Source organism: Python bivittatus, unplaced genomic scaffold (genome assembly GCF_059951505.1).
Source record: "Python bivittatus isolate LINGU-HERP-01145 unplaced genomic scaffold, Pbiv_v1 ctg000440_np1212, whole genome shotgun sequence".
In the NCBI taxonomy this organism is placed as follows: domain Eukaryota; kingdom Metazoa; phylum Chordata; class Lepidosauria; order Squamata; family Pythonidae; genus Python; species Python bivittatus.
The window spans coordinates 2352926-2379390 of NW_028277063.1; the positions used below are offsets into that span (position 1 = coordinate 2352926).

Here is a 26465-nt window from a genome sequence, read left to right on the forward strand (position 1 = left end):
TCTCCCAAATTATATTACCTAGAAACAAACTCTGCTTCTTGTGGAATGGGAAAGATATGGAGCCATCACAATTATAGATTAGTGTACAGTACAGTTTGTTTCTTTGTCTTGCACAAATGGGTTTACATCTTTATCCTACTCATCATGCATGTCACAATTCCCAGCCACAAATGTTCAGATCCTCTTTATCATCCAGGCACTTAAGGAGTGTTTGCTTCAGAAACTTCAAATAACTCCCTATTTGTTGTCCCAAATGTTTCAATTCCTACAGTCTGCCATTCTTTAAGTCTCTGGGGTTGGAAAGGCTCAAAGGTTCAGTTCCTTGCCTAAGGACTAATTTCTCACAGTCCATCTACTCTGTGAGAATCTTCCCCAGCCGCTTATTTATTTAGTCATCAGATTTCTATTCTACTGCAATCATAAAAAGACTATCAGTGGCTTACAATAATAAACACAAGAAGCTAAACAAAAATCTGTAAATCTTCAAACAATACAAAATCTGGCCTCAAAAGCCCTCCAGAAAAGTTCTGTTTTTGACTTTTTCCAGAAAGCAGGTAATGTTGGACATAAATACATCTCCAGCAGGAGGCCATTCCCGAGGGCCAACTTCATCACAGAAAAACAGTGCTTTCAAGCTTCGGTCCTCCTAACTTTCCAAAAATGAGGGACAACCAGATGCTTCTCCTGGCACAAAGTGGTCAGGGGTGACTAGTGGGGAGATGTGGTCCTGCAGGTGACCTGGCACAAAGCCATAAAGAGATTTATAGATTAAAACCAGCAGTTTAAATTGCACCTGGAATGTAGAATACATTGCAGTAGTCTAACCAGGTGATGATGACAGGGTGAGCCACTGTAGTCAGGTCCTCCCATCCCAAGTAAGGTTACATTCCTCACCACATCTTCCACCTGCTGATCCAGCAGAAGCCATGAGTCCAGGAGGGCCCCCAAGTCACAAACCAGCTCCTTCAGAGGCAGTAAAACCTCATCCAGAGACAAAACAAGGGGCATAGAGGAACCCCAATGTACAAACAGTAGCTCTGTCTTGCTAGAGTTCAGTTTAAGCCTATTCTGTCCCATCTAGACCCTCAAAGCCTCCAAGACACTGGGACAAGACTTTGACAGTATCTCCAGCCCGGGGTCACAATATATAGTTGGGTATCATCAGAATATTGATGATACCAGACCCTGAATCACCAGATGAGCTCTCACAGCAGTTTCATGTAGATGTTAAATAACCCATGTCTTTCTCACTATAGGTGCCTAATTCACTGAAGGCTTTGTTTTTATTGCTCACTATAAATAGATGAAACATGTGAGCTAAAATAATGTACTTTAAAAACAGTGTGCGTGGCTTTGTCAGTAACTTTGTCCTAAAGAGAAATTCCTTCTTCTGGTCAATGTGGTTTTTAGTTCCACTCTATATTTGAAGTAAAAATAAATAAGACTCCTGAGGGAGGATTTTTTTTCCCTTCAGAAGTTTTTTAGTTTAGTTCTAGTTCATATTGTGCTTTTTAAATGTAAATTTTTTTCAGGTTAAGTATACTCATTTATTCAATCACTGTGAATTCTTGGAAAAGTGGTATCCCAACATAGTTAATAAAATAATTCAATTCAAGTTCAGAGTGGGTTTTAAAAAACGGAATTTTTAGGATTCATGACTTACATAGAAACTACCTTTTGAGTCTCCATTTAAAATGAATGGATGAAATGCTCTCTACTTTTGTTGCTTGCCAGAAAGCAAATTCATGTTGGTTAAGAGATTGATCAATTCTTGCACTCCTTTCGTGTGACACATATTGTTTCTGAAATTGCTGTTCTCTTTAAAGGTTAACCCCAGATGTTTCCCTCTTACATGCCTCCATACCCTTATTTCTAATTTGGAACACTGAAACTAAGCTCCAGGGCCTGCCTTAAGTTCTGGCCACCTTGGTGCAGCGAGGCAGCAACCACTGCAGCAGGAATCCTTCCAGATGCTTTCCCACCAGTAGTATCACTGCCAAGGCTAGCCTTATGCTTTGCCTTTTTTCTTTGTTGTTCCCAGGGAAGCAACTGAACAATGCAAGGATTTCCTCTGACTGACATAACCCGCCTGCAAACTGTTGATTTCCTTATTTTTCATTTCAGCCCTCTGGAGTCATTCCAGCGACCACTGCCCATCCCAGAGGGTGAACAAGAGGGACTCTGTGTAGTTTTTTCAAATTTTAGAGTTACAGCAAGGCTGTGGATCTTATTTTACGGTGGTTCTTTTGAGCTAACCTCAATTGCTGGCCCATCAAGGGACAGACTTGGTGTGAGAAACTTCTTATCTAGGTGGCTCTGCTTTCCTGGGATAAATTATTTCTACAGGCCAGATGTGTCGAGCATTTTATCTGCATTGATACCATGATGCTTCATGCATTTGATAGTCATAACATCAGTGTGGGGATAGGTAGCCTGTAGACATTTTATTCTGATAATGAAAAGAGGCTGTTTTTACCCACAAAATTTCTTGAGTATTCCTGTTCTGGTGTTGCACTGTACAGTGAAGAGTGCAGCAAGCTGGCTTCTGGGAAACTTTGGATCCTCAAAACTTGTGCTGCAAACTAACTTTCCTGGATTTTCTGGGGAGCAAATAAGGAAAATGCTGAATTTCTGAAATACAATAACTAGAGAGGAGGAGGCATCTACCCGAGCTTATTCGTGGATTAAGATATTGAATCCTGAATTGTGAGTGGACCCTTCCTAAGGAAAAAAAAGGCAGTTAAAGATACTCATGAGGGTATTTTGGATGAGCCAGAGATGAGAGATACCAATTCTGTGACATCCAAGGCTGCAGTGCCAACTCTTGTTATTAATATCAGCTGCTGGCAAGCAAGTTTTCTTGCTCATGAATCTCTGCCAGGCTTCTTCTTTTGGGCATTTTGAGAATCTAAGTTCTTCGCCATTGGAATGAGAACAAAAGTAGGGGTAGGAGTCTGTTTGGTAGGAGACCCTTTGACCTCTTGCTTTCTGGAGTCAGGCTCACTGTCTACTCACATTAAGAAATATAGTTATCTTGTGGTTGGACTAAATATTCCTGTATGTTTAATATTTATTCCATCTTATTTCAGAGGCTTGGAGTATCAGTTTTTAAATGTATGTCTTTAACCTTTAAAGGGTTCACTTTAGCAATATTGCATAAATAGCTTTTACTTAGCATGTGCCTACCAGAGGGATTAATCTACAAACTTCTAGAATTCCAAACTAGTTATTGGCCATGTTGGATGGAAATTGTAGTCCAGTGCATCTGGAGGGAGCCATATTGGAGAAATTTGCTATAGATATAGCAGACTGGGAGATGGAGAAAAAAATACATAAAAAATAACTTCTAAAAAAATACTCATATACAGAGAATAAATAATTATATTGTGGGGGGGGTGTCATCTGATGTGGTTGTTCCCTTCCCACTTGGTCCAGGAATAGTTACATGCCTTTTTTTTCTGACTCATGACTTTCTTGGTATCTGCTTAATAGTATGTCACTGTTTCATGTACATTCATGTGATGTTTATAAAAGTTAAGATTTAGGGTGGCATTGTGCAATAAGGAAGAGATTGATATATCTGTATGAGGATTGCACATGAATAAGCAACCTCCATACTCATGCATTCTTTGTACAGGACTGCTTATCCTGCTAACAAATACCAAGCCCAGTAAAATCTTGTTCAAGGATCTAGAAATCCATTGGCCTATGTTCCTCTAATTCCTTTTAATCCCTCCTAGCCAACTTCTTCATTTTATACAAGAAGGAATTGCTTAAGAGCAGGAGAGTAGTTATCCACTGTAGTAGACAGAAAGCCATGAAAGCATTGAGCTAGACTCAGTTAACATGCTTATTAAAAATAAAACTGAAAATATTTAGGGAACCCTCCAAAGCCTTGTATTTTTCTTTAAAAGAGAATCATATCATTTTAACTCTCTTTTCAGTAAGGATAGCACAGAAATTAATTCAAATAACAAATCTGAATTAGTGAGAACCTTACTACTTGAATGGAAGTCTGCTCATTACAGTATAAAGGTGGGACCTGCAGATACAAAGACTGAAACATGAGTCACTTTACAAGAGAGAAAAATTATAACAATTGACCTCCTGTCATTGACTTCAGTGGAGTCAATGGAGATTATTTTAGTGGTGAAACATTAGGGGCAAATCTGCTCTGACTTTTATGTCTATGGAAAGTAGGTATAGCTTTATCAAGACTCCTGAATTTTCGTAGAAAGAATAAAGCATGAACATGTTTGAGCTAGAGCTAGAAAAGTGGGGAATATAGAGATAAGAAAAGCCAATATTACCATTTCAGTATCCAAACAGTTACTCGTTGAATGCTATCACATATATAGCAGAAGCCCAGCTTGAACAGAAGTCTGTTCTACCTTCTGTATCTCTGTGAGATCTGTCTCCATTTGGCATTGATGGCCTTCCCGTTACAAACATCTCTCATTGGTTATCCTGTTACAGACCTCTTATTTCTGTAAATAGGAATATCTGTGTACAGATTCCTTTTGAAGAGGCTTTCTGAGCTTTGTCAGGATTGCATGTGGCTATGAAACCCCTCCTCCAAATGGGACTATAATTTTGGTATATTTATACCCTTTCTTTCTTCTAGCAAGGAACCCAGGATTTGCTTTGCTTCAGCAAGATGGCAGCATCAGATATCCTTGAATCATTTATTAATATCCAGCTTGTCTAGTTTGTTAATATTTGTTTTCCACTTTAGGAGACCAGCAACAGTGAAGCCCAGCCTCATCCACGGCCGCCATGCCGTCTAATGCCAGGGCTGGTAGTTTGAAGGACCCTGAGGTGGCTGAGCTGTTCTTCAAGGATGACCCTGAGAAGCTCTTTGTTGACCTGCGGGAGATTGGTCATGGCAGCTTTGGAGCTGTCTACTTTGTGAGTGCCAAAGGAATGTTAATGCTCATGCTCAAGCCTTGCCAATATCATTTAAAACAACTTTTTCCAATTGGCCTTGCTTACAGTTGAATCAGTTTTGCTTCTTGGTCCCATACCATAGGGAGGCCCTGCCACTGAATATTAGATGTTGAAGAGCAACAGTGGGAGGGACTTTCCGCATGTCTTGCTTGTAGCTTTCTCTGGGGAATCTGATTGGCCATCATTAGAAGCAGGAAGATGAACTAATGAAACTTTTGGTCTGGTTTAGCTGGGGTGTTCTAACGTTAAATGGATATTGGGTACCTACCATTCCCACATATCTCTGGCCTCATGGGTAGCTCTGCTCTAAGAATGCCTGATTTGCTATGAGATGTAAAATTTACTCCTTTTGGTCTCTATTGTTTTTTCCAGGCACAGAAACAAAGTGCTGCTCTGAATTTGACTGTCTGCGGGTGCTGACAGTTATTTTCAGCATCCTTCTTCCTTGGCTTACTCTCTTTATCTTCCCCAGGCCCGAGACATACGCAACAACGAAGTGGTGGCTATTAAGAAGATGTCCTACAGTGGGAAGCAGTCTAACGAGGTTGGTCCTTTTTTTTTTTTTTTTTTTTTTTAACTACACTGCAGTTGTGTTGATCATTAACTTCCAGCCTCCCCTGGCCTAGGTAGCCCAGTTCTCCTGATTTCCAAATCTCCTAAGGACCACTTTCTCTAGGCTTCCAGTAGTATTCCCTCCTTCACTTGAAATACAGGACTCTGCAAGCTCAGGCTCCCTTTTATGTTTTCCAGAAATGGCAGGACATTATCAAGGAGGTGAAATTTTTGCAAAAACTACGACACCCAAACACAATTGAATACAAGGGCTGCTACTTACGGGAACATACAGCATGGGTAAGAGGAAAATGAAACAGGTCATTCTAAGCCACTGCAATATATTACAGAAAGCCTTTTAAAGAATTTAAGAAGTGCGGTAAAAATGTAGATGAACCGGGCTTTGGATGAAGGGAAGTCTTCCAAAGGGCTTGAGTGATGGCTGGGTTTCTTGCTTCCCTGCCTGAAAGCCTAGTGCAATTTAAGGGAATTAATTGCAATGCAATAGGGTGGTGGCTCCTCTTCTTGAAAATCATGGGGGAAAAATCTTCCATGATTGGTGGTATTATATATATACACATACACATACCTTTGCGCCCTGCTTCATGGGCTTTTTGGAGGTGTCTAGATGGCAGTGGTGGGAGAATGATGGGCTTTTGGTCTGATTTAGTGGGGGCTGTTCTTATATTCTCAGTGAATCAGAAGTACCAGGTACATAATGGTCTTGGCATACTGGGCTTCAAGAGAACTGATTGGACAGGATGATTGAAATTCAAAGGAATTATGTGCCCTATGCTAACATCTCTTCTTAATTCACTAGCTGGTGATGGAATACTGCCTAGGCTCAGCTTCAGATTTGCTGGAAGGTGAGTCCAAGACCAAGTGAGGAGAGCTGTTTTCCCATAATCCTTTTCTGAGACCTTTAAGTAATGCTCTTTCCTTCCTCCCCTCTTTCCTAGTGCACAAGAAACCACTACAGGAAGTAGAGATTGCAGCCATAACGCATGGTGCTCTGCAGGGACTTGCATACCTGCATTCACACAATATGATCCACAGGTAAGCTCAGTATTGTGTGACTGCACTCACAAGGGTCTAAACATGGTCTTAGAAACCCTGCTTATAACATCCATCTAGTGTAGGACAGGGTGGTCTAGTTGTTGCTGCAGTATGAAATCTGTACCAGAATCTGTTAATTTGTTTTTCAGTCAACTCCATGCATCTCTGTTACCCAACTCTGTTTCTTACTGCATTTTACTGCTTATTCTCTCTAGATGATTTGCAGGCAGAATGACAAAATTACCCAGTCAAATTCACGTTTCAGTCAAATGTTGCAGTTCAGGCAGTCCAGTTTAACTATCAGAACTGGGCAGTCTTCAAGCTTCTCAAATCTGCTTTGTATTTTAATAACTCCATAATCTCCCAAACAGAGCTTAATGAAAAGATGTATACTTAAAACATGCTGCTTTTTATCGCATTTTGCAGTTAATACAGGTAGCCCTCATTTAGCAACTGCCTCATTTAGCGACTGTTTGCAGTTACAGCGGTGATGAAAAAGTAACTTTACTACCAATTCTGGCATTTACAACCTTCACAGGTCTGTAAAGCAAAGGAAAGCTGAAGTAAGATCACAAGCACAGTCGCAGTTTCACTTAGCAACTGCTTTACTTAATGACCAAGTTGCCAGTCCCAATTGTGGTTGCAAAACAAGGACTGCCTGTATGTTTTCAACTCAAGAACTGCATTAAACACACTCTTCTTCTATTAAAAGCATTCCTAGTTACCTCAGAGTTCCTTCATTTCTAATTTAAATAGAGTAGAAATATTTTAGTTGTTGCTATCAAGCAATTAAGAGTCAGAAACCATTGCCAATGTAGAGGTTTACTAATACAGCCTGATCTCTCTTCTGTTTTTCCTTGTCTTCGCCCATATAAATGTTGCTGCAACCTCTGTCCTCCTGCTTTCTCCTGCCTCTCACACTGTTTTCCATCTTGGCTACCCATATTCCTCCACCATATTATCTGTTTCTCTGTGCAGTTTTTAATAACTGTGCCTGCCTTTTCAGGGATGTGAAAGCTGGGAATATCCTTCTGACTGAACCAGGACAAGTGAAGCTGGGGGACTTTGGCTCGGCTTCCATCATTGCTCCTGCTAACTCCTTTGTTGGCACCCCATACTGGTAGGCTGGCAGAATGAGATTTCTATGTAATCTGAAACAGAGCAGGAATACCTTTATTGACCGTATCCCTATATCCTAGCCACTAGGAGGAGTTAAAATGTGGCTGGAGAGACAGTGAGGGAATGGATGTGGATTTGAGACTCCCTGATTCTTTGAACAACAAGAAGAAATTAGAGGATTTGATAATTAGAGAGGTGGGTTCCCTGGGTTTTGCAAAGAGTAGCAGTGTAGTTTAACAACAGTGATTCTCAAAAGAAGTATGAAGTCTTGTCCTTTTGTAGGTCAAGGACTGGAGGGTGTAATTCAGGAGTGCACCAGTCTTGGGGGGTGAGAGCCATATGTGAACTTTGAATGGCATGTTTGGGAGCCTCATTTCAAGAAATGGGTGGGGCCTGAGAAAATGAAAAGTATTAATTTCATATGATTCTTCATGTATTTAATAATTTACCCCCTTTGATAAACTGCAAAATGTACAATTTGGCAGTATGTTTTGGAGGGCTTTGTGGGCTATGTCCAGGGTTTTCATAGCCATAGTCATCTTTGGTGTGGCATCTTCTAGGCTCTAAGTAACAATGTGTGTCATTGCTAAGTCACAATGTATGATTGCTTTATATTGGTCTCTCTTTCTAGGATGGCTCCTGAGGTGATCTTAGCCATGGATGAGGGGCAGTATGATGGCAAGGTGGATGTCTGGTCACTTGGCATCACTTGCATTGAACTTGGTATGGAATGAACTAAGTTGGGGTATACTTGAAAAATTTCCTTGCCTTGCAAGGTTGGAGCTATTTGGGAAATGATGTGGAGAAGGACTCTCTGCAGAAAGGTGAATGTCTGTGCTAACATTAGTGTCTGTTTATCCCTAGCGGAGCGCAAACCACCCCTCTTTAACATGAATGCTATGAGTGCCTTATACCACATCGCCCAGAATGATTCACCTCTGCTGCAATCTAGTCACTGGTAAGGAAAGCTTCAGGTGCTAAAGAAACCACTTTAAGCTTCCGAGAGAGAGAGGTTCATAAACTCAAAAGGATCCCTGACTTCCTTTCTTGTTTTCTCCAGGTCTGAATATTTCCGGAATTTTGTGGATTCATGCCTGCAGAAGATCCCCCAGGACCGTCCAACCTCCGATGTGCTGCTTAAGGTACCTTCCACCTGTTTGCACTCCTGAAATGTGACTTTTTTTCCCCATCCCCAGTCCACTATGCCTATAGCTGTGGAAGTTGCAATCATTTTATCCTACCTGGGATAAAAACAAGAAGTTAAAGTAAAGATGAGAACGCTGGATTTTTAAATTAGAAGAGTGTGTTGAGGAACAACCTAGCATCAGGAATTGGTAATACATGAAAAATGTTGACACACGTGTTTCTGTAGGAACACCCTAATGAATAACACTCTTCATCATTTCTTCCCCACAGACCCATAATAAATACTGAATTCACATTGGATTCATAGAATCATAGAATTGTGGAGTTGGAAGTGACCACAAGGATCATCTGGTCCAACCTTCTCTTGTTCCCCTGGCATCAATTTTGTTTGATTTTTTTAAAGTTGTTGATAAGTAGTGAGTTATTCTGTCTTCAAAAGTATTTGAGTTTCTCTCATTTTCTGCTCCTAAGTGAACTTGAATAACCATTACATGTTAAATCTAGGTTTACTCAAGTTTAATTGAGAGTAATTATGCATTGTGGTTAAAATGATATAGTTATTAGGTCCAGCTAAATCTCAGTGGTTGTTATCCGGCCCTATGAGTGTAATTAATAGTGGAAAAGGATTGGTCAGATCACAAATTCTAAGAGACCGGTGGATAATTTTGGAGACCTTTTCCAGACCTACTTCCTTGATTTCATGCTAACGCTTCCTGTGACTCCACAGCATCGCTTTCTTTTGAGGGAGCGACCCCAGACAGTTATCATGGACCTGATTCAGAGGACCAAGGATGCAGTGAGGGAGCTTGACAATCTGCAGTACCGCAAGATGAAGAAAATCCTCTTCCAGGAGGCTCAGAATGGTCCAAATGCAGAGGCACCAGAAGAGGAAGAGGTTAAGATTTCTTTTTTTGGATTTTTTTTTTTTTTGGTTAGACTTTACCCCACTTTTCCTAATGCAGCGCTCCCTGGCTTTGTTGGACTTCAGTTCATATAATTCTCCAACTGTTGTGAGAGTACCAGAGGGCACAAGGCCCCCTTACTCCAAAGCTATCTCCTACACACACAGAATCCACCCCACCTCTCCTAGAGGCAGTTGCTTGTGGTGTCATCTTCTTTCTCATTCTCATTCAATCTCTCTTTGCAATTCCAGGAAGTAGAGCAGTTTCTTCACCGAACAGGGACCATCAATAGCATGGAGAGCAGCCACTCGGTACCCAGTATGTCTATTAGTGCCAGCAGTCAGAGCAGCAGCGTCAACAGCCTAGCCGATGCCTCAGATGATGATGACGGGGCTGAGATTGCCATGATGCAGGAAGGCGAGCACACCGTCACCTCCAATAGCTCCGTCATCCATCGTCTGCCGGTACAGAGCTTAATATGCTTCTGCAAGAGCAATCAAATGTCAATTGCAGAATAAAGGAAAGGTTGGGAAACACTGCAATATTTTCTAGTATATAAGTGATGGAAAATGTAAGCCTTCCTGCAAATCTGCCATAAAGTTATGGGAATCCTAAGATAATAAAGGGAAAAGCTCAATTCTGAATTTGGATTATCCTTCACCCTCTCTATAACAAAACAAAAAACAAAACCAGAGATGGTAGAGAAATTGGGAGTCCAGAAGAGGGGTGAAGAGAAGAGAGAAGCATGCTGATGCTCAAAGGAAAGAATTGAAATCCAGTGGATCATCATGTCCTACTTGCTCCCTTAAGTTGAGTAGGCTTAGGTTTGGCTAGGGAAACACTCCCCCCTTTTGTTGGGAAAAAATGAATCAATTCTTTTCTAGACTAGTCTTCCCCAACCTGAAACCATTCACATTTCTTGAGATTGCAGCTACATTTTGACATTGGAGACAGCAGTTGGGAGGAAACTGAACTAGACTAAAAATGCCTAGCATGTTCATCTTTAATCGTTTCTATCCATATGATCTTGCTTTGTGCTTAAGACTGAAAACATTAGTGAAGTTGAAGCCTTAGCCTAGCTTTCCTCAACTTGCCACAGATGTTCATCTGCTGGCCATTTGATACACCCTCCAAGTTGCTTAGAATTCTAGGAGTTGCAGCCCCAACACATCTGGATGGCATCAAGTTTGGAAGATTGCCTTAGGCACCATATTACTTCAAACTTCTGAAATCTTGGAATTCATATTCCTTCTTTAGTACTCTCTAAGACAGCTTGTGGTCCTGCTCCACCATACCTTCACACCTCCATTTCCTAGAACAGGGTAACCCCAGGTTCCACATGGAAGTGCTCTGTATTCTGTAGGTGCCTTTTAAAGGAAGATTTGCAGAGGTGATGTTAGAAGCTAAGGTAGCTTCTCATGTGTGTTTTGATGCTTCTCAGGGCCATGACAATCTGTATGATGATCCCTACCAGCCAGAAATGGAGCCCCAGAGCTCATCGTCAGCTGCCCGGCGTCGTGCCTACTGCCGTAACCGAGACCACTTTGCCACCATTCGTACAGCTTCTTTGGTGAGTAGAGAAACTTACTTATTTTTTATTGTATTTTATTATTAGATTTATATCCTGCCTTTATTTTGCACAGCTCAAGGCAGTGCACAGAATGCTCTCACCTTCTGTTTTTCCCACAACAGCAACCCTGTGAGATGGGTTGGCTGAGTAAGAATAACTAATCCAAAGTCACCCAGCTGCCCTTTATGCCTAAAGGAGGACTAGAACTCATGGTTTCCTGGTTTCTAGTCCAGCACCTTAACCTCTACACCAAAGTTGTTCTCAGTCCTTTCATTGTTCTTTTGCCAGCCTTGCTCCTGTGCTGGTGGCTTCATAAATTGCTGGTGGTGCTGCCTACTAAATCTTCCACTTCTTTTCTTTAATGTATTAGCCAGTGAAGTTTCAGTGTTTGTGGCATCTGGAGCCCTCTGTAGGAATTTGCTGCAGTGCAGTTGTTAAGCAAGAAGCAGAGAAAATTAGGACAGAAAGAAATATGAGCTACCTGAAATGCATTTGTTTTGCCCATTAAACAAAATATTGGACATATTCATGGTGAGAAAGATGGCTATAGCACCTATTATAGCAAAATAGTTAAAGCTTCCTTTGGTAAGACCAGAGAAGAGGAACAGTGGATAAGTGCCAGACATAGAGATCTACATCTTTTGTATTCCACTGTATTGGGGACATTTTTTTTCAACAATTTTCTAAGAGAGGTTAACCATATTACTTGAAATGTGAATGCTCCTGTTTCTTAATAAGGCAGCTGCTTCACTAAATCCTGTGCAATTAAAGAAATTCTGAATTATTAATAATTTGATTATTTAAGATATTATTTAATTTAGAACAAGACTTATTTGGGGTGGCAAACTTTCAAAGCCTGGATACCATATTTAACTTTTGGATGATGATAGCAGTAAGGATTGCAGAAGGAAGGGCAAGGACTTAAAGTGAATAGAACCATACCACATGTTGACAAAGATGGGACTTAATGAGGGCGTGTTTGGGAGATTTGGATGTTTTTCTTCGTTTTTAGCTGTGCTAAATCGTTTTAGAGCTGAATTTGGTTTTCACGTAGTTTCTACATCAAAAGAGCAAAACCAGAATTCCAGTTTTCCACAATTATTATGCCAAAATAACAGTAATGGATGCCGTAGAAGAGTGTTCCTCTTCTGAATGTATTTCATGTTTTACTCATGGACATCAAAGCTGAATCAACTTGAATGAAATTCTGTTAAGTTTTTCTGGGTAAATGCTTTACCATCAAAGGAAGTTCGGTGCACTAGAGGTGTGCTCTGTTTGGATCTGAAGTGGACAAGGGTGCATAGGTTCCAGTGTGAGCACTCTGTTTCCACCTTTTGGAGGCTCCTTAAAGAAGCTGTGCCTTTTCTTGGGCTTGCACAGTAACTGTGCAGACTCAGGAAAGGATGCATTTCAGTTAAAGAGGCAGCCATAGAGGGCAACTGCTTGCTGCTGCTCGATCTCTATCACCCTAATCTCTCCTTGACTGAAATGTAATTTTTCCTGAGCCCCCTCAGGTACCATGCAAATCCAAGAAAAGGTAAGATTCTTTAAGGTTCAGCCAACAGGGAGTGAGAAGATGCCAATAGTGGATCAGAGGATCCTCGTCTGCTTCAGATCTGAATGGCGCACCACACTTCAATGTGCTGTTCCTCTGACCCCACAGCAGGATTAGATTCAGTAATAAACGCATGAATGGTGTGGTTACGTGTCATAAATTAGGATTAAATTGGACTTTCCTGCTCCTCACTTCCTCCTCTATTCCACTCCTTCCTTCCTTCCTTCCTTCCTTCCTTCCTTCCAGGTGACTCGCCAAATCCAGGAGCACGAGCAAGATTCAGCCCTGCGGGATCAGATGAGTGGCTACAAGCGGATGCGCCGTCAACATCAGAAACAGCTGCTGGCTTTGGAGAACAAACTGCGGGCCGAACTGGATGAGCACCAGCTGCGGCTCGACAAGGAGCTTGAGGCCCACCGCAACAACTTCTCGGCTGAAGCTGAAAAACTGGCCAAGAAACATCAGGCTATTTTTGAGAAAGAGGTGAGGGCAGGAGATTTGGACAGGAAAGTGGGGATAGCTTGGCCAAAGGGGATGGAAACTACAAATGAATTCCTATGGAAGTGGGAAAGTGGGAAACTTTGGCCTCCAACACAAGTTGCAGTGGGAACCTGATGTCAGGCTAATGCAAAAACTAACCACCTTTTAAGATAGCAAGCACCAAAACAGCTTCTATTTAAAGAAAGAAATTGTCAACACTGCACATGCTAATTCCAAAATTTTGTGACATTTCAGCATTCTGAAATGTCATTTCATGGGAGAAGACTGAAATCTTGCAGTGGGTGGTGATTTCGTGAGATTTCAGTATTTTTACCATCCATTCTTATTTAGCTAGACACCACCATCAGGGGTGTCACAGAAGTTACAACACAACTGTTGTAGGTGGTCCATTTTCAATCCTTGTATTAACATGTATGAAGAAAAGTGAAAGACTATCTCAGAATTAAAATAATCATTTCCCTACTTTCTTTTCATTATTCCCTTTCATACAAATTTACACACAACTCTTGTGAGATCTGGTCACTTTGGATAGATCTGTATTAACTTGCTATGGAAGGCTGGGAGATCATTGATTCTCCTCATCCTGAACAAAAATAGGTTTGATCATAATTGTCCCATATGTACTTGGACCTGACCTATTCTTTAAAACAAAAAAACCCCAAAGAATTGAATAATTTAGACAAGTGTGTTTACGTAGTTCTGCTGGTTGTCAAGAAATAAGTAATGCCCTGTACAAATTGTACAGCTTTTTTTATAGTAATTTTATTAAAAATTACAATTACAAAGATAAAAACTAATTCAAACCAAAAAAAGAATAAAAAGAAAAAATAGTGCAGAAAGGAAAAAAATAGAAAAATAGAAAAGAAAGAAAAAAATAAGAATATAGTAAAGAAATAGAAAAGAAATATATAAATAAATTACTTCCCCCTTCAGCACAACAAATGTAAACTATTTTAGTAACTTATCACCTTCTCTTAAAATACAGCCAATGATCTCGTCTTCCCATATCCCATCTCTTATCTATAAACAAATCCTTAAAGCCTCATTGATTCAAGTCCATTAAGGGTTACCAGAGATAAGGGTTATCTATTTTAACCTTGATCAGATAAACCATCTTTATATTTCTTCCTTTTACTTTTAACAATCTTGATCTTTAGTTCCTTCAAATAATGTCCTCTAACTTTATTTCTTTTTTTCTTTGTCCTGTCTCACAAAATTCTTCAAATCTTTAACAAGCCTCTTTTGTAAATCCAAGATGGGAAAATTATCCAGGTCACTCTCTTGGTTTGTTATTTGTATATCCCTTTTCATTATTAAGATATCAGCCAGTTTCTTTTGTATGTCCCATGTAACATCTTTTTCCATATCATTCTTGTAGCCTGTCATTTTTTAAATCTACTTTCAGATCAGTCTCAATATTGTCAGGTAAAACTTGTTGCTCTTTCATAACTTCTTTTAAACACAGTCTATTTATAGAGGCAGACACTCTTAAAATTAACTTCTGGGTCCACTGTTCAAAAATAACCTTCAGTATGTCCAGTGTTAAAATATTTTGCTTCATTCTGTATTAGTAAATCAAATCTAAGTGTTTTTCTCCTTTAATTGTAATCTTCTGGTTCCCTCTAGTGTCCAACCTTCAAAGTCTCATCCTATCATGTTTTTTTTAAGAGTATTCAAAACAAATGCATTTTCTCACAGGAAGGATTCTTATAATTAATTCCAAAATCTTATTTCAAATCCATTTGACTCTTAGTCCATTTGTAACTTTCCAAAATCAAAGTTCTGATCACCCCTTTGCTATTTATTCCACAAGAAAAAAAAATTCTTTAAACTTGTATTTAAAAAACTTCTTTCGCTAAGGATTGAAGGAAACTCACCCAGTGCTGTAAAACCTTGTTGATCCAAAGGTTCCTAATAGCTGAAAAGCAGTTAACAAGCAATTTACAAAAGTGATTAGAAAAGGAAGTATGTGAACTCAATGTCTTTAAAGGTGCTGACTGTGGTATGAGCAAGATGGCTATTCTCTCATCTCCCAGAGCTCTAAACCCGCTGGAGGCTGCTGTCTTGAGGTTTCCTCGCGAGGAGCAACTGTCTGGAGCACTTGTGGGCAGTCTCAAGTCCTCTCCTTGTCTACTCACCAGCTCTTCATTCTGCCATGGTTGTCACCTCCACTTTTAGCGGAGCCGTCTTCAGTTCACCATTTCTTCCCCAGAAGTCAAACTGCAGAGCTTCCTGTACTGAGAATCTCATTCATTTCCAAAGGATGGGTTAACATTATTACTCACATGTGCAGTAATGACTACTTTTTTCCCCTTTAAATGATGTTCTGACTGTGTACACAATTGCAGCACGTATGTAAGCCTAGGCTTAGCTAAGTTATCTTTCTGTTCCCCTCCCATCATTGGTGACCCTGACCACTCCTCCCACTTATACAGGCAAAAGCTGCCCTGGCTGAAGAGAAGAAATTTCAGCAACATATCTTGGGTCAGCAGAAGAAGGAATTGGGCAACTTGCTGGAATCACAGAAGCGCCAATATAAGTTACGGAAGGAGCAGCTAAAAGAGGTATCCTGATTTGAAGGGTGGCAGAACATAGCAGCATGAAGTCAAAAGTTCATTATCACATACTAGTTTGGCAACTGACTTTCCAAAGTTCCATTTGTCACCCTGTGGTGGTGATGAGTTAAATTTATATGCCCCCCCAATTCCCAGCAACTCTTGCCACAACTTGTTCTCTTCTTATTTTGATTTGTTTTATTCTGTGTATAATGCTGCAAATTCCTTCCTTAGGGGCAAATAAAATATTTACCTGGTCTTTAGAAATATGTATAAAATATTGATTAAAAACATGTCCTAAAAGGCCAGGAAAGACCAGCTGAGATTTATGCTGTCATGCTGACAATTCCTATAATGACTTGCAGCCTATATCTTTGAAGAGAAAGATAGGAGTATCATAGAGTTGTTCCACTGAGAGTGATAGAGTAAGGATTCGTTGTATACTGAGCAAACGTATACTGTGGCAAACATGTAGAAACACTGCTGAAAGTCAGGGTTTTATGTCCTCCATGTTTCTTGTTGCTCTGGGAAAAAGCAGAATAAAGGTATATTAAAAAGGAAATGAAAATTTGGCTACAGGCACATTTTATAGGTGTTCTTTTGGAATTCTGCATCTCTTATCTTTCTAGCCATGAGTTGTTTGCCAAATCTTAGATAGCTTTCTCCCATATATGTACTGTTATGTGAGCTAGAGACAATGAGACCTGTATTCCAAAACACCTGGACCAATCAAGTTTGGAGGAATCTCCCTACAGCCTTTTCCAGTCTTGGGCACAAATCTAGGAGAGGAGATTACTGTACTTCACCATATCTAGATTTGCACATCAAGTTAGCCATAATGGGGTATATTGAACTGTGTGTTAGCGGGTTGGATGAACTCAGTCATTGCAATTTATTACTGTAGCTTGTTCAACAACCAAAGCTTAGCACAATGTGTAAATAAATGAGTGTTTACTTTTTCATGTTATCTCTTTTGCAGGAACTGCAGGAGAACCAGAGCACACCCAAGCGGGAAAAGCAGGAATGGTTGCTGAGACAAAAAGAGAACATGCAACATTATCAGGCCGAGGAAGAGGCCAACCTTTTGCGGCGCCAGCGGCAGTACTTTGAGCTACAGTGCCGCCAGTACAAACGCAAGATGCTGCTGGCACGCCATAACTTGGACCAAGACTTGCTGCGGGAGGTGGGGACCAGTAATTGGAGCCTGGTGGGAGCAGAAAGGGGGTGTCTGGCAATGCTTGAAAAGCAAAACTGCAGGAGGTATACTCTGGGGGGGTGGGTATGTTGGGCAGGCTAAATTGTATGCCCATTTCCCCACCCATATCTCTTTGGAAGAGCTGGCATTGTGAATGGCTACTTGAATGCCTGCCTTTGCAAGCTGTTTGTGGCTGAGTTCATGCGGTTTGTTTATTTATTAATTAAATGTCCACTAATTAAATGGAGTTAGGCCAGCCAACTCCATTGCAACTTTCGGCAGGGTACAATATTAAACAAATTAATATAATGCAATACAAAACCATATACAAAATGTTCAGAGAAAAATAGCACAGCAAACTAGTCAAAAGGAGTCTGCCATCCACTCTAGTCCAAGGCCTGGGAGAACAGCCAGGTTTGAAGAACTTGTTTAAATTATGCCAGGGTGGGGCAGTATGAATCCCTGGGAGAATGTCTTCCAGAAGACAGGCTTTACAAGTAGTCCTCCACTACGACCACAATAGGGACTGGAAAATTCATCGTTAAGCAGTGCGGTTAAATGAGGCACCGCGTGACCACACCCAATTTTATGGCATTTTTGCAATGGTCATTAAGTGAATCACCGCAGTTGTTAATTGAACCTCGCAGTTCCCCATTGATTTTGCTTATTGGAAGGTGGCTGGGAAGGTCACAAATGGCAATCACATGACCCCAGGACACTGAGACTGTCATAAATACATGCCAGTTGCCAAGTGCCCAAATTTTGATCACATGACCGCGGGGATGCTGCGATGGTTGTAAGTCCAAGGACTGGTTTTAAGTCACGTTTTTCAGCGCCATCGTAACTTTGAACAGTCACTAAGCAAATGGATTAGTGGTAAGTTGAGGACTACCTGTACAGCAGAAAAGGCCCACTTTCTTGGTCCCATCGAGTGACACTGTTTAAATAATGGGACCTAGAACATGGGACAAGCAAACCATCCACCATCAGACTCTATGCCATGAAGGGTTTTATAGGTAATTAGCAGTACCTTGTATTGTACCTGGAAGTCTACTGATAACCAGTGTAGCTTACTAAGCAGGAGTGTTGACCATTCTGGATCAGCTGCAGTTTCTATGTAGTTTTCAAGGGCAACCCAATGTAGAGCACATTGCGGTCCAGGCATGAGGTGATCAAAAGTATGAAGAACTATCCTAAGGGCCTCCCAGTTGGCTTAGTAGATGAATTTAGCAAAGGCCTTCCTGGCCACAGCTGCCACCTGCTGTTTGAGCAGGAGCTGTGAGTCTATGGAGACCCTCAAATTGGGCACCAGTCCTAAGGGGGAAGTATGACTCCCTTCAGATGGAACATCTCTAGACCTGGGTAGACCAAATACTCATAGCCACTTAGTCTTGTCAGGGTTGAGTCTGAATCTGTTCCTACCCATCCAGATCCACACAGCCTCAAGAATTGGGGCAAGACCTTGAGATGATCACTTGGTCAGCCCAGAGTCAGACATACAACTGGATATCATCAGTGTACTCATGATACCTGATCCCAAATCGATGGATGATCTCATCCAGCAGTCTCATGTAGTTGTTACATCGGGAGGGAGATGAGGAGCATTGACATCTGATGCACCCCATATGTCAGGGGTCTCAGGACCAACTGAAAACCACAGAGAAGGGAGGAGAACCACTCCCAATCCCAATAGGTGGTCCAGAAGGATATAATGGTTGGTGATATCAAAAGCCACTGAGAGATCAAGGAGAGTTAGAATGACTGTCCTTCCCCATTCTGCCTCCTCTAGTGGTCATCAACAAGCACAGGCAATGCTGTCTCAATACTGTGAAACTTGACTGGAAGGTATCTAGATAATCTTTTCTCCAGGGCCCTATGAAGTTGTAGCCTGACCACCTTATCAAAAAGGGGAGGTTGGAAACTCCAAAAAAAAAAACTACCCAGGACCGTTGGATCCAGCAACATTGGATCCAGCCACCTCTCTCCCCAACTATAGAGCACATTCAATCACCCTTACCCCCTTAGGAACTTGGCAGCCTGGGAGTTTAAAACACTGCTGTGGTTCCCCAGCCATCCACATCCCTCCACTAAACTATAAAGAGGTTTATTTGCTGCTTTTGTGTAAGAGTGAACCAGGTGAGTGGCTAGGAATGATGAAATGCTTTGTGAGAAAATTATAAGAAGCTGATTAATTCAGTTTGGACAGCCTGTCCCGTTCTCAAAAGGTTAAAAATCCTGTTCTCATGCCAGCATCCTTCCAATTTTGGGTGATTACCATTTTCTGAAATCTTTCACAAACCAGAAGGACTAGAAACTACTATGAGGCTGAGTTTTACAGGGTACTGCTTCTAGTTTTAATCTCAAATTGTTCAGTTATTCAGATAGGATACTAGGTCAAAGGATAATGAAAAAGAGTTGCTGTTGTCAGGCCATTAGAGAAGAGGGCAATCATTGGAAGTATTTGGATAAAAGGAAGAAAGATGCTGAGTATTTTGTATATATTGAAACCATGGATAAAAACTATAGAAAATGATGTTCTGACCCTGCTCCCTTTCTCCCCCCCACAGGAGCTGAACAAGAAACAAACACAGAAGGATCTAGAGTGTGCCATGTTGCTGCGCCAGCATGAGTCCACCCAGGAGTTGGAATTCCGTCACCTGCATACTGTCCAGCGCACCCGCACAGAGCTCACCCGTCTGCAGCACCAAACGGAGCTGTCAAACCAGCTGGAATACAATAAACGTCGCGAACAGGAACTGCGCCAGAAGCATGCCATGGAGGTCCGGCAGCAGCCTAAGAGCCTCAAAGTAGGTGCTACCTACACTCCGCCTTGCTGCCAGTTGTGCCCGGAAGGGCAGGTTGTGGGAATTCTGGAGTCAGGGCAGGGGCACCCAGGGGTGACAGAAATGGACAGATATGAGGCTGAAAGTCTAGACTCTGGACAGGACCTTTTGGGTGGGCGTGGTCCTTGTGACTGTGTGGTGGGGGATCAGGAACATCTGGCGGATTTGGAATATGCGCACACTGAGCATCTAGATTCAAAAGGATGTGAATTGAATGTTCTGGAGTCAGACTGTGTTTGTGATGATCCAGGTGATTGCAAACATACTGGAGAGATTCTGGAGTCAATTCAGGGTGATGCTGATGTAGTAAATTTGGGAATAAAATGTCCAGACCTTTTAGGGAAGTGCACACATACAGAGAAAATTTTGAAGCCTGAGCTAGACAGTCATGCACATATGGTCCAGGAATGTAATCCAGAGGAGGAAACTCTAAAGCTGGAAGCAGTATGTGTTGGGTCTCATGTCCAAGGCTGGTCGCAAATGGGGGTTCTAGGCTTGGGGGATCAGGGCTTAGAGTCTTTGATGTCAAAACTGAGAGGCTGTGGAGAGGTGAGGCCAGATTGGCAATACCTGACAGATATAATTCCAGATGGGCAGGAAGCAGCAATTTTGGAGCAAAGACAGGAGTGTCTGGGGCTTGATGGGGAGGACCATGATGTTTTAGTTTCAAACAGCAAAGAATGGATTTTAGACTATTCTGTGGCGAGCCTAAAACAACAAGAACTGTATGATGAGGGAGCTGCAGATGTAGGACTAAACCAAAAGTTCCTTGGAGAACTGGATCACTGCAGAGATGCTTCTGAGACTCTGCTACCAATTTGGGGGCGACCAGGTGTTCCAGAGCCTGATGGACAAGAAGCGGATGAGCTAGAACCATTTAGATGCGAGGAGAATTTGTACACTCAGTCTCTACCCACTATCATAGAAGAGGGGGCCTTGAGAGGTTCAGGTGATGGCTGTCCAGCCAGTGATGATCCATATAGTCAACAGGGTGGTGGCAAATCCCATCCTGGCTCTCCTCCAGTGGCAACCATTTTGCCTCATGTTCTCTGCGTGGCTTTGGCATTGTTGGTCTCTGCGTATCCTTGTGCCCCAACTCTCCTGCTTCTGCTAGCTGCTCTCTGGGCCCAGGGTGGTAGTTTTCAAGATATCCTCCTGGCGCTTGAAGGATTCCTAGTGGGCCTGGGGGTTACATACACTCTATTGCACTCTGTCTTTCTTCTCTCTGGATCCTCCTTTCTACTCCTTACCAAGTTGGTGGGGGCAGTGGGTGTGGTGGGTCTGAGTGCAAATAGGGGGCGCCTGTATGTTCCAGTCATTCTCTTGGCCTCTTACCTCTTAGCTTCTCCTTGGGTTTTCCTGCCCCTTTATCTCTTGGGGGCACTGGCAAGGCACAGCCTAAGGGGATTCCCCCGCCATGCCCGTCGTTTTTTGCTCTTGGCCCTCTTGCATCTCCCACGCCCAGTTTTCCGCATCCTGCAGCGCCTAGGGCTGGTTAGTGAACAGGGGCTCTTCCGCCTCTTCCCCAAAACAAACAAAGGCAACTTCCGGAGTCGTATCCCAGTATTATCACGCCAGCGGCAGCCACCCCTCCCCTGGCACCACAGGATCCTTGCTTTCCTTGCCAAACCAATCTGTACCCTCAACAGGATCCTCACCAAGGTGATCTGTGCTCAGCTGCCCCCTTCAGTGCTCCATTGTCTCAAGGGCCTGTATGTCTTGCGGGAGGAAAGGCCCAGCCGTATCCCCTGCCTGATGGCACGTGCTGCAAGGCCCAGAGGCCGTTCTGCAGGGTCAGTGAGACGGTTGAACAGAAGTAGTCGTGTGCGTGTGTCCCCACCTGTCAGGAAGCCCTGGAGATAATTGGTCCTGTCTGAGCCCCAAAAGGAGTTTCAGTATCTTGGGCTTCTACACCTTGTCTTAACATTGTGAAATAAGCCATTCCAGTTGAACTTCCACATCCTGTCTCTTGCATACAAAACTCTGTGCAGTTGGCCAGCTTCTAGAATTCTGGGAAATCAGACAGAAGTACTTTTACAGTATTTACTCTCAAAGTCATTTTTCTCCCTCCAAGGTTTGCTGTTGTTTTGATGTCTTATTACCAGGAGGCTCTGGGCAGGTGAAAGAAGTTTTAATATGGGCAGAGTGGAGAATCGAACATTTGTGCAAGCTCCCTAATTGTTTACATATTGGGGGGGGGGTTGTTTTGTGTTCGTTATGTTAACGAGGAAAGAATCACCTGATGCTCTTTTGAGCCAGCTATTTGGGAGGGCAGAATATTTTCTGTTTCCATCATCTGGGATAAGGTGGTGAGCCAAGTCCCTGAAACAGAGAGGCAAGGAACTTAAGTGCTAGTTGGTACTGACACAAATCCTTAGTCAGTGGATTCCAGCAAAAAAATAGGTTGACACAGAAGCAGGAGCTCCCGGTTTGCAAAAAGAAATGTTCCATTCTTACAAATTCTTTCCAGTAACCCCTTTTTAAAAGTTCCAGTTATGGCTGCTTTTTCCATCTTCAGCATCTCTTGCACAGTCAGGAGATAGATTTGTGCTTTCATTTCAAGACCATTTTTGCCATCTGAAAAGTTTTGAGTTCCAAATCCTGCTAAAATATACTAGTTCTTCATTTCCCACAGAGAAAGACACACACACCCCTTTATAAACAATATGGAAACTTAAGAAATTAAACATGTTTTGAAAAACCGGATTCTTCAGCTCCTGAGTGTTTACCTATTTTAAGTGATTCTTTCGCCGTTCATATATACTTCCACTATTTGTATGTGTGCGTGTGCATGTTTACACACACATACATATATTTATCATTTTTCACCGTATTTGTAACAATCCCCTTTTTAAAAGTTTTGAACTTGAATGTATATATTTGTATATGTTTGTGGGTAGGTTGGTAAGTTTTATATAATTTTTTTGTGGGGGGAGGGAAGGGGAGCTAATAAAATTTTTAAACAATACAATTTGACTGAAAATGGGAGAAATTCATAAAATGATAGCTTATTGCTGTAGATTTTTCACTTGAAACAATAATGGGCCATCCAGTAGCTTTTTTTCCTTCTTTCTTTAAATGAGAAACCACACGCTGGCATTTGAAATGAATGGCTTGGCTTTGAGGTGGTTTGCTTTAGTGTAGGCAGTTGCATTTTGGTCAAAGAGAAGAAAAATTACTAAATATGAAAGTTATGTTTCTGTATGAATGTCTCCTGGCACCAGGGTATAGGCAACCTTTTTAAGTTACATAAAAAACAAAGTTAGTTTGCCTTTTAATGCCTCCCCCAGTGTGGTTTGGGGCCTTACAGGTAGGAGACAAGCCCTTTTTGTTTTTTTACAAAACTGGAAATCTAGACCATCTCTAAAGTACAGGGACAGATCTCAGAACTGTGATGCTCCAACTTTCTTCTCTTTCCCAGGGAGCAGCTGTGCCTCCTTATCTTCCATGGAATTGGATGCCCCATTTGGGGGGACTCCCTCATGTCATCACAGTCCCCTTTTTCTTCATCTTTTATACTTCTTTTACAACTCTGCTACCATACCAGGAGCCATTTTCTTAGGCTTTGGGGTAAAGGTGTTAACCCACACCTATCTGGCTAGTTTGACATCCTTGTCCCCAATCACCTGCAGCTTGAGCTGAAACAGCACTTGCTTCTTGGTGGCTCTGTCACACTGGGATGAGAAGCCTCCTTTTATCGTCCAATTAATAGCCAGGCTAGAGAGTTCTGGAAAACCCAAATGCTTGTGCTGCTTTCCTGAATGTAGTTGTGTGGGTCCAACTGAGTATCTTTCCTTTTTTAACTCTGAGCAGGTAAGCACTAAACTCGATCACAGCCTGCCCTACTCTTCAACCAAATATCCTCTAGATATTTATCCTCTAACTCCATCATCTTGATCCAGCTTAATTGTGATATTCTGAAATCCCCTGCATTAGGATGGCTTTGGCAAGAGCAGGAAAATCTTATAGAATCTCAGTTCAGTTTGTATTACTTTGTTGTTAACAAGCTTTCATAAAAGTTTTATTTAATTGTAGGGAATAAAATCAAAAGTCAGTGAATTCTATATAAACGTATATAATCACAGAATCAATGTTTTTTAAATCCAGTCAGGATTTTTATGTGACTGACAACAAACAGAGTGATCCTGAGCACACCAACTTTAAGAATTGTTAAAGTTAGTGTTTGTTTGTTTAGTGGTTAATTAAGGAGATTGGCTTAGCCATAGCTAAGATTTTTGTCATTCTTAATTCTTCATTATGTGAGGGCAAAAGTGTTTTATAGAGTTAAATCACTTTGGAACAGTCTTCACTTCTATTTATTTTGGTAGCATATTCTTAAAATCATTACCTCTGTGCATTTCTGTGTATTTTCTCAGTTTCTTGTTAGCCATTCATGTTGTAGCTAGTCCCAGTTCCCTCCTCCCAATTTCCAACCCACCCATCAATACATTTCAGATTATCCTAACTTTGATATAATTCCATATTCATTGAGTCTGGCTTTTGGTCCCAGTTTTGCATAAAGCACATACCTTGTATTTCTCCCTTTTTTGGTTCACCTGTGATTTTTTAATTTATTCCAGTTTTGCATCATCTGTGGATTTGTGTATTTTTTTTTTTTTAGCATTCCTCTTAACCCTTTTTTTTTCCGGCCAAGTTTGTTTTAATTAATCTAGATTCTATTTTGTCCATTTTAATAATGTATTTTGTATTCCCATTTTTTTGTGTGTTTGAACTATGTTTTTTCTCTATCCTCACATTTTTTAAAAAACTATGTTAAATATTTTTAATTTATTTCTCCCATTTTGTGTGGGGGGACGTATTCTTCTGTGGTTTATTTATTTCTCCCTTCCCTGTTGTGGATGCATGTGAAATTTTGAAGGAAAAAAAATAAAAATTCTGCACCACAATTCACCACCTCTGTATTGTGAGTTTTGAGTTTGATGTGATTTGATTTTTAAGAAAATAAGGCACTTAAGCTTAGGAACTGGGCTACAAATCTATTTTCATGCACTCTGTGCCATAAAACACCCTCATATTATGTACTTTTAGATTTCAAAAAGTAAAATTGTTTGGGGGGCCTAAACTGGAGATTTGCTCTCCCACATCCCACTGTTACTTTAATTCCTAGTAGCTCATTTCTTTCTCTGTGAGCTCTCAAGTTTATGAGGTGTTCATGAAATTGATTAAAATAATATACACAGATGAAAATGTGTGATCCGGACAGTTTTTTTTCACCCCATTTGTGGTTTGGGGTCATTTTAGATGTCCAAAGAGTGATAAAAGATTATAGTCATGAAAAGATTACCACTGTTGAGGCCAGAAGCCTCAAGCAGTTAGGTGTAGGGTACAGTTAAAAGTGATTGAGTGGGAGTTGGTTTCGATATGAGGGATGTCATCTGAAATGCAAGGAAATGAACACTTTGCTCATCGGTATGAGCTTTGGGGTGAATTAGACTCAGTTTAAATGCAAAGAGAATAGCATGTTCCCTGGCAGCCAAAAAGTTCACTTTTGCATGCCCAAGGCCCACACCATAATTGGAAACACAGCTTGTAAAGGAAAAAAAAAACATGCTCTGAACTAAACCCCACCCAGTATCAAGGTTTGTGATAATCAGGTGGATTCCTAATGGGCCATCTTCTGCTCAACACCTTCCCTACCTTCATGCTCTCCAGATGGCCACTTTGGCATGGATAATGGGAGCTGTAGTCCACCTAACTGGAGAGCACCAAATTGGGAAGGCTGGTGTAAACATTCTTCATGAATTATTTTAAACCATGCTCTAGTAGGTGGATTCTGTTCTGTACAATGTTTTAATCATTTGTTTGGTGTGACTGTTTATCCTGGCTGACAGAACCATAAATCCCTTGGTCTAGCTGAGGAACTGAACCTTTCTGAGGTATAAGAATCGCTTGTCACCTTTCTCCTTTATAACTGCAAGTCCATTTTTGTTCAATACGTGAAGTTTGTGTCCATCATAACATTTTGTACAACAAAGGACTCTTCTTTTCAAAATCAACCTACGGCTGAGTCTATAGACGACAGAAAAATAGAGAATGTTTTTGGTTTTGCTAGGCAAAATGTGATCTCAGTTTGCATTTGAAATCTTAATGTTGAAACCTGCACACACATCCTTCCTTCTACTTCTCCGACATGTACTTTGAAAGGAACCTGAATAGTGTTTAGATTAGAAGAGAGGATCCAAAAGAAAACTTTTAAAGTAGGTACAGATGGATTGGGAGTTTCCCTCACAGAGCTAACTATGGATACGGCATAAGTATTCAGAAGGTATCCTGTGGAAACTTTCAGACATGGAGCATGAAAATGAAGAATGTTTTCTTTTGCAGAGCAGGATATAGAACGAAAAGCCATCAGATCATTGGGGAATGGGTGCTGAGAATATCACACACAATCTATTTTTAGACCATGATGTGGAACTGCAGTGATGTAATTTTTTTAATGCAGATTGTGGTAATTTGCACTGATTTTTTTTTTCCTGAAAATTTTCCACTTTAGCATTTTTGGA

The 26465-nt window shown here is 41.3% G+C and overlaps 1 protein-coding gene across 2 annotated transcripts in view; it reads left to right on the top strand.

The window, feature by feature from the left end:
• The window catches only part of TAOK2 (TAO kinase 2), a 39245-nt gene that overhangs the window by 5073 nt on the left and 7707 nt on the right, over nt 1-26465 (top strand). The window contains exons 2-17 of one of the 2 annotated variants that reach the window (XM_025164162.2): nt 4736-4908; nt 5420-5491; nt 5698-5799; nt 6320-6365; nt 6459-6555; nt 7562-7675; nt 8306-8397; nt 8539-8632; nt 8735-8816; nt 9548-9715; nt 9974-10186; nt 11164-11292; nt 13094-13330; nt 15784-15912; nt 16883-17086; nt 19666-24852. In XM_025164162.2, coding sequence (XP_025019930.1) covers nt 4777-4908; nt 5420-5491; nt 5698-5799; nt 6320-6365; nt 6459-6555; nt 7562-7675; nt 8306-8397; nt 8539-8632; nt 8735-8816; nt 9548-9715; nt 9974-10186; nt 11164-11292; nt 13094-13330; nt 15784-15912; nt 16883-17086; nt 19666-21804 — 4050 coding nt within the window. In that variant the 5' untranslated portion in view covers nt 4736-4776 and the 3' untranslated portion in view covers nt 21805-24852. Of the gene's footprint in view, nt 1-4735; nt 4909-5419; nt 5492-5697; nt 5800-6319; nt 6366-6458; nt 6556-7561; nt 7676-8305; nt 8398-8538; nt 8633-8734; nt 8817-9547; nt 9716-9973; nt 10187-11163; nt 11293-13093; nt 13331-15783; nt 15913-16882; nt 17087-19665; nt 24853-26465 lie in introns of those variants that run through there. The other variant, XM_007424330.4, reaches the window with a different exon arrangement.